This window comes from Humulus lupulus, chromosome 7 (assembly GCF_963169125.1).
Source record: "Humulus lupulus chromosome 7, drHumLupu1.1, whole genome shotgun sequence".
Classification (NCBI taxonomy): Eukaryota; Viridiplantae; Streptophyta; class Magnoliopsida; order Rosales; family Cannabaceae; genus Humulus; species Humulus lupulus.
In genome coordinates this window covers 27,272,047-27,286,512 of record NC_084799.1, presented here as the reverse complement: position 1 = coordinate 27,286,512, position 14,466 = coordinate 27,272,047, and the positions used below count along the sequence as shown (strand labels likewise).

General features: G+C 31.9%; 1 protein-coding gene across 1 annotated transcript; it reads left to right on the top strand.

The window, feature by feature from the left end:
* The first annotated feature begins 8,997 nt into the window (after window positions 1–8,997).
* LOC133791025 (ras-related protein RABE1c-like) lies at window positions 8,998–14,078 on the top strand. The gene is made up of 9 exons (XM_062228905.1): window positions 8,998–9,201; window positions 9,396–9,527; window positions 11,471–11,543; window positions 11,635–11,735; window positions 12,832–12,897; window positions 13,134–13,231; window positions 13,337–13,399; window positions 13,486–13,578; window positions 13,682–14,078. The coding sequence occupies exons 2-9, from the start codon at window positions 9,455–9,457 to the stop codon at window positions 13,766–13,768; spliced, it is 654 nt and encodes a 217-aa protein (XP_062084889.1). The 5' UTR covers window positions 8,998–9,201; window positions 9,396–9,454; the 3' UTR covers window positions 13,769–14,078.
* The last annotated feature ends 388 nt before the right edge of the window (window positions 14,079–14,466 follow it).

The window sequence follows — 14,466 nt, the reverse complement described above, 5'->3', positions numbered from 1 at the left end:
CTTTTTCTCATTTCTTCAATTTTATTTATTTATTTCTTCTTTCTTTTATTTTTTATCAAAATGCAACTTTAATTCCTACAAAATAACAATAAATTAATTTATAATAAAATATTTTCATTTATAAAATAAATGATATTAATTAAACTTAATTTATTTTGACCATTAAAATTAATAAATATGTATTTTTCACCACTAATCAATCCCCAGATTTTCTCTTGCAAGCAATTACTCTACTCAAACTTGCATAAAACTCCATTGTTGAAAGCTCTCTAAGCTCTAATGCAACAAACTCGTGGACTAAGGCTCATTAACGCCCAAACCACGTAAAAATCTTGCTTGTATATCTTAAATTCTTTATTTTTAGCTATTTTATCATTCATAATTATAGTTTCTAAAAAACTCGGTAAACAAATACTATTTTAGAAACATTTCAGGTATTTTTTTAAATATATTCTTTAGGATATTATTTTGTAACTTTTAAATAGAACATAAAAAAACTCTTTTTGGCAACTCACTAAGTTTGTTGGTTGCTTTAAATTTGTGTCATATCAAATTTTTTAGTCATATATGAAAAGGTAACCAATTGGTATATGACTTATGTGAGTTATATTATATGATTGTATTGACATGTTTAGAAGTATTAAACATGCATGTGGGCCCGTTTCTCATCAAAATGACATTTTCGTAATTTTGGCCCGTTGATGGCATATGTGAATATTGATTGATACCACATTATTATGCGAATATATTTGAGTTATTCGACATGAGACGTTCCTTGGGAGCAAGTTAGTGGTTTAGTCATAATGAGGTTAAATACTCGGCTCAGGGTGAGCCTAGGGGTATTTTGGTAATTTAGTACATTACCAGGATTTATCGGGTAATGGAAAATTCCTTATTGATTATTTGGGGATATTGGAATTAACGAGGAAATTATGAGGCGATAATTGAGATTGCGGGAAATGTGGCAAAAGACTAATTTTCCCTTGAGGACATTAGAGAGCAAAAGCATAGGCAAGGGGCATTCTAGTCTTTGTGCCAATATAGTGACTTAATCACTATAGTCCTCCAGAGGAAGGAAACCAAAGAAAGAAAAACACTCAACAGTCTTCATTTTCTCTCTCTCTCTCCCTCTTCCTTTGATGAAGTTGGAATTTGGAGTAGAATTATTGAGTTTAAAGGCTTTAGGGTGATCCTAGAGCTAGGAATTGAGGAAGTACAACTTGGAAACGATCTAATAAAGGTAAATTCAAACTTAAGTTCTGAGTTTCTTTGTAGTTTTTGAGTTTTGAGCTTTTCCATGACTATGAGTTTCAGTGGTGTTTTGGCTAGGTTTCTGGGGTGTATAAGTTATTTATGATGTCTAGAAATGTTTGTGGGGTATAGTTCTGGTTTTGGTTTGGAGCTATGATGAATTTGCAAGGTTTTGGCTCAGAGAAAATGTTTGAAAAACTGGATTTGTAGGGTCGCGCTGCGACCTTCACGAACCCAGAGGCCAGAGCGATTCCCTGAACTGCCATCGTGCCGCGGCCTGTGTCCAAGAAAATTGAGAGTTGGGCTCTCTCACTTGAGGAGAGCCGTGACGCTTGGGAGGGGCGTCGCGGGTCAAATTAGGATCTTTGGCCAAATTAGGTTTCGGGTGGAACTCAAACCTAAGGGCTCGGGAATGATTCTACTACCTGATTTAGTAGAATTCGAGATCCTAGAGACTAGGACTCGGTCTGAAAGTCTTTATTTACTCGATATTGATGGATATCGCTTATTATGGTTGTGACTAGGATACCGCTAGGGCTCGGGATGCATTCGTACTCAGGGGGTCGTTAATAACTAACTTGTGCTTGGACCAGAGGTAAGAAAACTGCACCCAATATGTGATATATGTGATAAGGGCTTGGCCCGGTTGTTAAATGTAGATATGGTTAGGGCTCGGGTCCCTGTGAATGAGCATGATTATAATTATGTCTTTGATTGCTTTATTAAACATGTTTGAATATTCTATTTCTAGATAATTGTTAAATGAGGTGTGCTTGTTTGCATTATCTGAATGAAAATCATTGACTTATAAGTCAAGGGCGACAATAGTGCGCTAAGCGCTGGTCGATATTGTTAGGCTTAATTAGGAGCATGATATACGCTTGATCAACTCTACGGTCATTGGAAAATTAAAGCGCCAGGTACATTGGGCTAGCTCTAAGGTTGGTTATACAAATGATAGGGTAGTGGGCCCTAGGGTGACTCTATAATCCTACATCCTAGGGCAACGAGCCCTGATATGACTTATTAGACATTTATTTAGGGCAGTGGCCCCGGGGTGACTCTATGGTCACGTATTTAGGGAAATGGGCCCCGGTATGACTTATTAGTCACTTATCTGAATAGATTGAATGCATGAGTATGGTTATTACTTCTAAGCATGCTTTTTACGATTCTGTAATATGTTATTGGCTGCTTATGAGCATGTTTAAGTTTTCTTGCTGAGCCTTGACTCACGAGTGCTATGTGGTGCAGGTAAGGAGAAAGGGAAGCTGGACCAGCCATGAGTTGGAGAGCTTCAGTGGCGACGTATACATATGCGGCTGCTCAACTACCACGACGAGGGTTTCTTAGAGGAACTATGGTCAAACCCTATTTTGCCGCTTAGGTGAGCTGGTTGTAACTTTTGAATTATAATTAGCCTATTAAACACTATTTTGGGATCCCATGTATGAAGAACGTAAACATTTTAATGAAATAGTTATTCATTTTGACCAAATTTTTTAACTCTAAACCGCTAATCACGTTTAGTTACACATTTATGACCAAGATATTCGTTTAGAGAGTCTAACACTAATTAAAACACACAGTGTAGTAGTCTTGGCTATCCAGGACGTTACAATAATATAACATAAAAATAACTAATTGTTATATTAAGATGTCCACAAATAAATTTTGAAGGTGACCAAAAGGTTTATGAAATAATATGATCTAAAAATAAAGTTTGTTATAAAAATAGTAACCAATTGGTATCTTATCGGTATTTTAAGCTACCAATAGGTAACATTTTACAACCCAGAAAAAACAAAAAAATTCGAGAAGCGTGATTTCCCAATTACTTTTCAAAATCCGGTATACTATGCTGGCGTAGCACGATATATGTCTAAATAAGTTGTTTTAAGGTATCTGTAATTTTAAGGTGTGTAAATTTCCTTAAAAAATAACTAAATAAATATCACTGCAGGAAAAAATAAGTTTAACTACTAAAATTTTGCTACAAAAAACTAATGATAGCAGATAGTAACATTTTGCCACTAATTTTTGGTAGCGAAATGGTTTAGTTTCAAATATAAAAGAAATAAAACTAAATGTTTCTAATACCATTTTTTTTTTGTAAACTTTTGTAACCATATATTTTGCAGCAAATGTGGTATTATTAGTAATTTTTTGTTTCTAAAATTGTACATATGAGAAAACCTCCCTTGATATAGTATTTGAAGGGTTGTATGAGTAAAAGTTTGAGATTTTTTCTTAAATACACATTTTTTTTTTATTTTTTGTTTTACATTTTTACGATTTGTTGATCCCAAAAGAGGGTGTTTTAATATTTAAACTCGCAAGTCCATGAATCGTTTCGGAATATAATGTTCATGTAAGTACGAGGTCGAACCCATGGGAGTTGACTAACATCAAAAGAAACTATTTCAAACAAAGCAAGAATATTCTAACATAGTTCCAAATATTTGATGAGATTTTGTTTTAGAAAAATAAAAGACAAGTAATAAAAATATTAATGATAAAAATGGTTTTCAAATGAGATATGTAAAATAAGATTATTAAGATTTTAGAATCCACAAAATGCAAGTTCAATAATATTTATAAGTATATTGATTCCCAAGTTTTGGTATAGTTGAAATAAATTACACTATATATTTTTTCAAAATATATTTTCTATTCAAGCACAAGTTACTCTTTAAAAAATGTAGGATTTTTCTTCACTTATATAAGATATAATTTCTAAGCATTAGTTGTGTTACAACCTAATGAAACTACAAAAAATCAAAGAGATTATGTTTAGGCAAAATACGATACTTATGCTCTAAGAATTAGATTTGAACAATTTAATGAAAAACATTTAATAAAATAATATCATATTTTTGCATAATGAAGAACTAAGTGTAATATGCTTTAACAATCAACACTAGATGAAAAATGCATATCTTTGATAGAAAAATCCATAAACAATGTTGTACAAATGGGAAATCAACATAGAATAAAAAAAATACTATCTAGTTACATTTTGCTTCATCATCATCTTAATAACCTTTGAAAAAGATTAGAAGCTCATAACTAGATTGAAATAAAAATTACAAAATAACATACTTGACATGCTCTTCAAAATATGAAAATGGTAGAGATAAAATAGTGAAAAGAAGAGAGAAAAATATGTGTAGAAGATGTTGAAAACATGAAGAAGAAGAGCCCCCCAAATGGTTTTACAAGACTCTATTTATAGGCAAAATATGGAGATTAAATTAATCAAATTAAAATAAATAAATTGATTAATTTAATTGTGTTGGGAAGTGGTAGGATAAATAGAGTAAGTGTAAGAGTATTGGAAAGATGAAATGTTTGGTTGGGTAAAAGATTAGTGAAAAGCTAGGGTAAGAAAAATGAATTAAGAATGTTTATTTAGGCAAGAAAAATAGGGAAGAGTGAATTGATATTTGAGTGAAAAATATTGAGAATAAAAATGTGGTTTTTTGGCCTTTTGGTGGCTATTGGCAGCTTGGTTGTCTTGGCATGGGAGCATGATTGCTTCATGTGAGGGCGTGATGAAGGTGCATGGCTGTGAGATGTCTTCGTGGGCCTGGCATGGGCATGGGCTGAGTGAGTGGCTGGCCGAATTGGGGCTGCTGGCTGGTAGCTGTTGTGGGTTGTGTGATTGGGCCCGAATGAGGAGGCGTGGGCTTGTGGTGATGTGCTGAAGGAAGAGGTAGCTTGGAGAGGCAGGCGGACATTGATGGGTGCTGGTGGCGTGGAGGAAGGCTGAACGTGGCTGGTGAGCAAATTGCTGGGACAGGTGGCATGGGCCTGGGGTGAGATTGGGCCAGGCGGGCCTGCTCGCTGCTTTCTTATGGCTTTTTAAAAATGCCATTCTTTTCTTCATTTCTTTCCTTAAAAATACCACAATTCCTTTGTTTTTCTTTCTTTTCAAGAGCATACATTCCCTACAAAATAAATATAAAATAAATCATAATACAATATTTTCAACTCTAAAATAGATTAATTTAATTATTTGAAAATATTAATTATAAATTAATTTATATTTTACATTTAAGTTCAATAATACAACATTTTTTTACCATTAACTTAACAATAATAATTCAAATAATTAACTACCACATTTTACAACAAAATACTTATAAAAACACACAAAAGTATATAAAATCATGATAAGACTACTAAATTCAAAATTACTTAAAAACTTAATAAATCAATTAAAAACTCAAGAATTCAGCAACAATTAGGACATAAGAAGTGGTAAAATAACTCTATTTTGTAGATTTATCACGATTCTTATTTTTTTTCTTAAAAAATACGCACTCAAGTTTTCAAAAATATGATTTTCAAAGTTTCATAATTACGAAAATACGATTTTTAGGAAAAACAATTTGAAAGCAACTCACTGGACCAACTAAACGTAAAAAAAAAAAACCTAAAAACAACTTGAAAACAACACAAAAAAAGAAAAAAGAAAAAACCATAAAAATGTAAAAATTTCCTTAAAATCGTAAAATTAAAAAAAAAATGTTTGACCGTAAAAACGTAATTTTTTAGCGAAAATTAGTATTTTATGTAATTTTTCGTAAAAATTTCTCATAAATAAATTAATGGTTTATAATTTTTTGGACTCTGTGTTTTGTCCCATTACTTGTTTGGACCCTGTGTTTTGACAAATTACTTTTTTGACCTTATGTTTTGTAAAATAGTTAAAATAGAACCCTAAACCCGATTTTGGTCAATGTTTTCTCAACTAAAATCACAAATAATTTACAAAACTAACAATTCAGAACAAAAATAAAATCATTCTGCTTAAAAACTGTGTTGTTATATTCAATTTTTTTTCTTCATCAAAATTGAGTTTAGGGTTCTATTTTAACCATTTTACAAAACATAGGGTCCAAAAAGTAATTTGTCAAAACATAGGGTCCAAACAAGTAATGTGACAAAACACAGAGTCCAAAAAGATATAAACCCATAAATTAATTAATTAGGTTATTAAAATTATTTATTATTCTTGGATATGTATTAAACAAATGTTTTAATAAAGGTAAGTTATAGTATTATTTAAATTATAACAAATAATTACAATTAGATTTATATTTTAGTATTATTATAAAAAAAAAGTTATCTTTAAGTAATTTATTTTGGTTATTTTCTAACTGAGAAATGATTTGAAAGTGCTACTAATTGATATTTTCAAAATGTATCACTTAAATAAAAATAACATGAAGACATTTCAAATGTCACTACATTTTTAGTCACAATGGTATAACTTGCATCTGTCACAAATATTACTTAAGTTATAAATGTTACTAAAACTAAAAAATAATGACATTTCTTAATGCCACTTGAATATGTATATTTTGTTATAGTATGTATCGATAAAGCCATTTTGCATGTCCTATATTTTCATGAAAAAAGAAAGAGAGAAAGAGATGTATGCATAACTGACAACAGTTCATATTCTTTGCTTGTAATTCCCCTAACAAAATTGAGGTTGTATAGACTTAACTTGAGGTCTTTCTTAGCTTTATACCAACAGTCAGGTGATCAAACAAGTTAGAAAGCGATGTTGCTTTTAATATAATCACAAGCAACCTATGTCATCATTTGTTGAATCATCAAATTCACCCCAATTGCAAAAATTGACATTATACATAGTGTACGACTATTTCTCTTTAAAATGGGCCTTCTCCAAATATAAAATGTTTTTCATTTCCTAAGAAAAAAAGTTCACAACTAATTACCCAGATGATATTAACTATTGAATCATGAGTTTCCATCTATACAGAAAAATACTATGGAGTCATAACATAATACAACAACAATAAAATTAGAGCACAAGACCTCACCCACTTGAAATGAGGATTTAAAAAGACTAGAACCTCCAACACAACCAGATGGAAGTAAAAAATTCAAGGGAAAGAAAATATTTATAATGAAAAAGAAAAATGATTTCTACTCTAGTTATTTGGTAGAAAGAAATGAAATGACATAAAATTGTTTTATAATTACTTGTAGACTTCTAAAATTATTAATATAAAATTAATAAAATAAAGGTAGATTAGTAATTTAATGTTGTCTTCTAATTTTCCATTCACTTTTCTTCTCAATTTGGAGTTGAAAAAAAATAGTAGGACCCACTTCATTTTTTTCTACTCCCTTTTATTCTTCCACATTCTTTTCTCTCACATCAAACATACAATTTTTTTTCTTTCTCTCCACTTTTCTCTCCAAAATTTTATTTCCTATCACATTTCTCCTCTACCAAAGGGAGATAGATTGTTGTTAGTTGCTAGATACATATTGATATGTTTATATCACAATACATGTGAATATAATTGTTGCCAATTTCAACTCAATAATTTAATACAATTAATATACTTTTTAAGCATTAGTTTAATAAAATACCCCAATCATAGATAATTGACAAATGGTCAATAAAAAAATCACAATCAATTGAAATGACAGAGTTTTTAACTACATCCATCCATAGAAATAATAAATAAAAAATTGAGACCCAGTCAGATTCAATTTGCATATTAAGATCAGAAAGACTTTCATGTTCCTTTAATTTCACACAATCACAAGCAAAATTATAGTTTATTTGTATAAATAATGTATGAATTGGTCTTTTAACTCTTATTACGATTGACTTGCAAAAGACTTTGGCAATGTCCTTTGTTTTCATCATTGTCTCATGTACACATTGTGCTTGGTTAATATTGCTAGAAAGTCAAAGTCACAAACTTTTGAAAGCATCTCAGATTTTTTTTTTGAAAAAAACATCTCATATTTATTTCCATACATTTTCTTTTAATACAAATATTAATGTGACATAATAGACTTTAAAAATACTTTGTATACTTTTCCTATGGAGATAAATCAACAATTTATATGACAACTACAACATATATTACATAACAATTATAATTTAGTGAATTTTTATCTCAAGTTGATTTGGCCCATTTTAATTGATTGCTCATTAGAGTTTTTTTTTAAGAAAAAAATCTAATAATCAAAGGAAGATAACTCATGTTGCTGCTCATCTTTGGAATGATGATGAAAAATGATTTAAATTTTCAATATTGACAATAAAGATGAGATATGAATATTGAAAATTTATTTATTTTTAACAAAAAATATTAAATCATTTACCTCAACCAAGAAATTTATTTCACATTATTGTATAGGTAAGTAGGTGTGACATAAATTCTTCCAACTTATTAGAACTTTTTTTTTTTTTGAAGGGAAATCCAAGTTATTAAAACTTAAAAATTAGAGCAAACACGGTGAGTAGCGTTACTCTTTTAATGACCACAACTTGACCTGTAATCTATGCCATCTTGATTAATAATTATCAGAGAAGACATTATCAACGGTGGGATCGTTTAAAAGATGAACTGAGACACAAATATGTTACATCAAGCTATACAATGTAAAATGTGTAGCCAAAGCCAATCATGCATTAGAAACCGCCATAATTTTCCTCTGCCTTTGCTTCCATATAGCGTCCCATAGGACCCATGCCCAGATGACAGTTGTGCCTTAACGAGACTTTTTGACAGAGAGATCCCTTTCAGCGATGATTAGGATGCCAGCTCAGTCACTCAGAGCTCCAATCATCTACACCCGCTTCCATTTTCACTTCCCTTGAATGTATGACACATTTGCCAGGTGGCCTCATCCAATTGGTTTAGTTTGATTCTTTTTTTGGGCTAGAAATAGGGACTTTGATTTGGTGCAGTAGCCTCCGTCGCTCTCTCTCTAGTTGTCTCTTTTGGCTACCCTCTCTCTCTAGTTTTGGTGGAGTTGCTAGAGTGCGCAGGTGGAAGAGATCGGAGCACGGGGAGTGAAAAGGAAAGATTCGGACGAGTGCACTGCGCAACCTGCGCACCATAGTCGGAGGACCTTCGTTGGTGTCTGTGTTATCAATCGCCCAAGGTTTATTTTTGTTTTTTAAATTTCTGAAAACCTGCTATCCAAATCTGTGTATATTTTCTCTCTCTAGAAGTCTCCCTTTCTCTCTCTTGGTCACCGATCTGGTATTTGTTTATTTATAATTTTTGTATGTTTTATTTATTTATTTTTTATAAAATTTAGATTTGATTTATAAATGTTTTTTCATGGATATGCAGAGAAGTATAATTATACAATTATTTGAGGGAAATTAATTGAGAAAATTTCGATTTGAGTAATGGCTGCTCCACCAGCTAGGGCTCGAGCTGATTATGATTACCTTATTAAGCTTCTGTTGATCGGCGACAGCGGTATGTACTTCTTACACATGTATTTTTATATATCATGTACATGTATTGTATTGATTTGGTTTCGCTCAGTTTCTCTAGAAACAAACAGACCGTCAATTGTGTATGTCACATTTTTCAGACTTCTTATTAGCTAAAATCACAGCATTTTGGTTTTCGATCACGAGAGGATGACTTTTGTTATATTTTAATTTGGGACGAGATTTTGTCGAATTTAGGTTATGATTGTGTTTTGGTGCTTGGATGATGAACACTAAGTATAGATTTACATTGATAGGTTGAAAATAGCTGTTTGAGGCTCCAATATCTGAGGCTGTACTGATCTAGTTTGTAGTGCGCAGCCTTAATTTTTTATGCATCGTGGTCAAGTTTAGATTCCTCATTAATCTGTTTTGTGCTAGTTTTACCTATCAAAATAGGTTCAATATCTGTTTCTAAAGATTCTTAACCTTTTTTCTATTTAAAATAAATAAATTGTAGTGATAATAGAATTATAAGGCAATGCTTTAACCTGTAGATAACTGCATCGGGAATCAATTATTATTATTATTTCATGGAATAAGTTTTATGCATTGCATGTGATGTGTTGACTGTGACTTGGTCTTTGATGCCCCAGCTAAACCTCTATTATTGTGGACGAGTATTATAACATGAATTATGTGTTTGGATATTCTTAGACGTTTGCTATGATATATTTTGGTAGACTGGTAGTGGGGTCAGAAGAATTGCTTACAGTACTTTTTTTGTTGCCTTTTTGGTATTTCTTTTTCGTCTTATTTACTTTCCAGGAAAAGAATTGTTGATCTGTAACACACATGCATATAACATGATGTTCAAGTTTAGCAGAGTATGATTGGCTTGAATAAAAGATGCCCTCTTGCATTTTGCATAATAAATTAAGCATTAAAGTAACAAAAACAAAATCCATATAGTGGTGGAAGAATTGCTATTCATGATTGTGGGGATAATGGTCCCTCCTTCTCTTCGTACCCTTTTTCTACCTATATATATATATTGTATATTGTAAATAAATAAATTAGATCCCTTTTACGTGGTTTAGGTATATTTTTTCTTTGACGAGTGGTTTAGGTATAGTTAAAACACCTAATTTTCTCTTAGTTATTTCGTTAGAATTCTGCTATTGTAAATTGATCTTTCATGGATAAGTCAGCTAAACTAAATTATAGTACTTGTGCAATGTCATCTTTTTTTGTTGGTTTTACATAGATGTAAATGGAGTAATATACTGTACATCTTATGTTGTCTCTTTGGCATTTATTTATCATGATCACTTTGGATTTCTATTTTGTTGAAATATATAATAAGTGATAGCTGCTTCTAAAACAATTAAAAACCTTTGATGATCAAGTATGTTATTGTGGTTGCTGACTTGCTGTACATGGAAATTGTAGAAGTAGATGGTTTTATGAGCTTTTTTTTTCAATAACATGTAGATTAAGAAATGTTTTGTGCTTAATGGCAAAGGGTTTTAAACCCAAGAGGTTTAGGTGGAGTGGTCAACCCATGGTTTATCATAAAAAAGTAAAAGATTTTATGATTAGACAACAGCACCATATAACTTTTGAAAGTTAAATAAGTCAACAGTATTTGAAATTGTACATTTGATTTGTATATATTCAGTTTTCTGGCCGTATTATACATTTTTAGAATTTGGTGTTTTAGTTGATTGCAATATTTTTTTTAAACATCCATGTTATCCATTCACCAGCAATCTATGTTGTTTGAGTTCAAAATCCAAACATAAACTTAGCTCTTGTTTCAAAGTTTAAGGTTCACTTTAGATATATTTTGCATGTATTATAAGCTTTTAGAAACGAGAGCTTCTGTATCATCAAATTGGTATGGGTGGTGGGTGTGTGTTTATGTGTTTAATTAGAAGTTCTTGAATTTATGTTATCTCCTTAATAAAATTGTCTATCTTGCAGGTGTTGGTAAGAGTTGTCTTCTGTTGCGTTTCTCAGATGGTTCCTTCACCACAAGTTTCATCACAACAATTGGGTATATATTTCCACGGTTTTGAGTTAACTGATCAATTTTATTTTTCCTGAAAGTATATTATGAATATGTGATGTCATTCTTCCTTATGTAGCATTGATTTCAAGATAAGGACCATTGAACTTGATGGAAAACGGATTAAGCTCCAAATTTGGGATACAGCTGGTCAAGAGCGATTCCGTACTATCACAACTGGTAAAATTTTGTTTTATGTAATCTTTTTTTGATAATTTGACTTTTGACTTCTTAAAGATGGATGGATACTACTTGCTTATTACGATGTTCCAGGACGTAATAAGGAGGAATTGTTGTTGACCTTGGAGATTTTGGAGTTATGATATTAATTTTATTTTATACTTCCAAAGAAGAGGAGTTTAGTGAGTAAATGTTTTTTTTTTAATAAGAAACAATGGTAGATAGAGATCTCTTGTGGGGTAGATGTGGAGATATGAGAGGATTATGCAGCTTTGATTGTGGTAACTTGTTGTGATCATATCAATGGTACTGAAAACCCAAAATAAAATGAAAGTGACTTCAAAAAGGTCAGTAAATTGAACAAGTAGTCCAGAGAAACCAAAAAGTGCTACACAGAACCTTCATTTCCAATATCTATGAGCAGGTCCATGGTTCTGGCTTCTGGGTTGCAAAGATAAGGAGGGTTGACTGCACTAATGTGTACATTGGTCTACAGATGTCCTAGGGGTGATGGGTAAAGGATCCTTCAATTCTACATTTTGCTGTAGCACGTGCAAGGCTTTGGAGTAGGGCAAGCAGTTTTTTTTGCTGCTGGCAGCTGGGTCAAGTCATGGACATATTTTGGTGGCTGGCTTGTTACTTGTAATTTTCCAGTTAGTATTTGCTGCCTCAGCAAAAGTCTACTTAAGGTGCAGCCCATTAACAAGGTGGCATGGAAGGTGGTTGGGAGGTTTGTCAGTCCTGCTCTTGGCTTTGTGCTCAATGGAATTTGGGTAGCATCTTTTTGGAAGAAAAAAAATACCGGGTTTTCATGATGCTATGATAGGACTCAAATATTGGATATTTCATGTGAAATAGACTATTACTTGAACGACAGTGTCATGTTTGTTAAATTATCCTGAAGTTAAGCCTGTATTGGAAGCTTGTTGACGTACTCTTTTGTAGGAATTGAGAAGTTTGATTCTATAGTCTTGTGTTGATTCCACCCTAATCTCTTTTGTTTGTTATTTTTGCTGCTGCAATTCTTATTGTATATAATTTTGTGGTCCAATCAGAATTAATAGGTAACCATATATATATTTTTCTTTCATTTCAGCTTACTATCGAGGAGCCATGGGGATTCTTCTGGTCTATGATGTTACTGATGAATCATCTTTCAATAGTAATCTTCTCTTCTCTTGTCATAGCTCTATGTCTTCTTCAAAGTCATCTATCCATCTTGTTCTACTTTTACTGCTGGGTGTTTTTTTTTGGCTCAAAGTTTCAGCATCAGTTTATGACAAATATTGCTTACAATTATCCTCTTGAGGTGGATGGTTGGACTATTTTCATCAAGAGTTATTTGTCTCTTGTTTCCCATATGGTGTTTGTACTAACATTACCTTTTAACTAATTCAGATATTAGGAATTGGATTCGCAACATTGAACAGCATGCTTCAGATAACGTCAACAAGATCCTGGTAGGGAACAAGGCTGATATGGATGAAAGCAGAAGGGTATGCTACTTTTCAATTTGACTAGAATCATGGTTTAAAGTTTATTTTTTTTGTGTGTGTTTTTGTTGTCATTATTTGATCATATTACACCTCATGGTTTTATAGGCTGTGCCCACCGCTAAGGGCCAAGCACTTGCTGATGAGTATGGGATCAAGTTCTTTGAAACTGTAAGTACACTGTACAGCTTGTGAAAATCTGATGTGCAGTTCTGGGTTCATGTAAACTGAGAGTCTAAATCATACATGTATTGCAGAGTGCCAAAACCAATTTAAATGTGGAACAAGTTTTCTTTTCAATAGCAAGGGATATAAAACAAAGGCTTGCCGATACCGACAACAGAGCCGAGGTACATTTCCAAAATTTTGTTTCTGGTCTTGTTTGTGGAGCACAGATCTTATTAGGGATACGCATTTTTGTTCTTATCTAATATTTTGATTGTGTGATGACAGCCCTCAACAATCAGGATCAACCAACCAGAGCAGGGGCCTGGGGCAAGTAGTTTAGCTGTACAAAAATCAGCATGCTGTGGTTCTTAAGCTGACTAAATTATTTAGAAAGTGGGGGGATATGCATTATTGCATTATGCTTGAAAAAGGAGAAAAAGGAAAGAAAACTAACTGTATGACAATATGGTGGATGCTTGTAATCTAGTTGTCATTCTTTTGAACTTGTTTTAGCGTGTGAGATAATTTCTTATTGTTTGAGAAATTTAAGTCAAAGTGGTCTTTTTTTATATTTCTTATAACTATCTTATTTGTTTTTATTTTTTAAGAACCATTTAAACTGTTTGTTATATGTAGATTCTTTCTAAAATTGTTAAGTGCTCTAAATGCTACTTTAAGGTTTTGTCGGCGACCGGCCGGAGTACTTTTCCTTTCATACAGTATGTATTTTATTTAAACAATTTAAATTGAATTTATATTTATAAGTTTATTGGGAAATTCTAGTGTGGGTATTGGTTTTGCCCTTAATGATATAATTTTAATTTTATTTCGGAATTCTTTGTTATCATATCATTTATTATTTTTATAAATGAATACTTGTTAAGGGTCTTTAGTCTCCATAAGAATTTCTATCCTCATCCTTGCTTAAACAAAATTAAATAGTTTCCTAAAAAAAACTAAATTAAATAGGTCCCCAGTGAAAGAGAATGAACGTTGGGGTTGTAAAAAGCCTGATATTGGTGATTTTAAATTTTTGCGATGTATTCGAACTAATAACTGTAATTTTTAGT

Excerpts from the sequence above, each read along its gene's own strand:
- LOC133791025 (XM_062228905.1), top strand. The coding sequence starts at position 9,455 with ATGGCTGCTCCACCAGCTAGGGCTCGAGCTGATTATGATTACCTTATT. Across the intron at positions 9,528-11,470 it reads TCTGTTGATCGGCGACAGCG|GTGTTGGTAAGAGTTGTCTT; the intron begins GTATGTACTTCT and ends TCTATCTTGCAG. Across the intron at positions 13,232-13,336 it reads ATATGGATGAAAGCAGAAGG|GCTGTGCCCACCGCTAAGGG; the intron begins GTATGCTACTTT and ends ATGGTTTTATAG.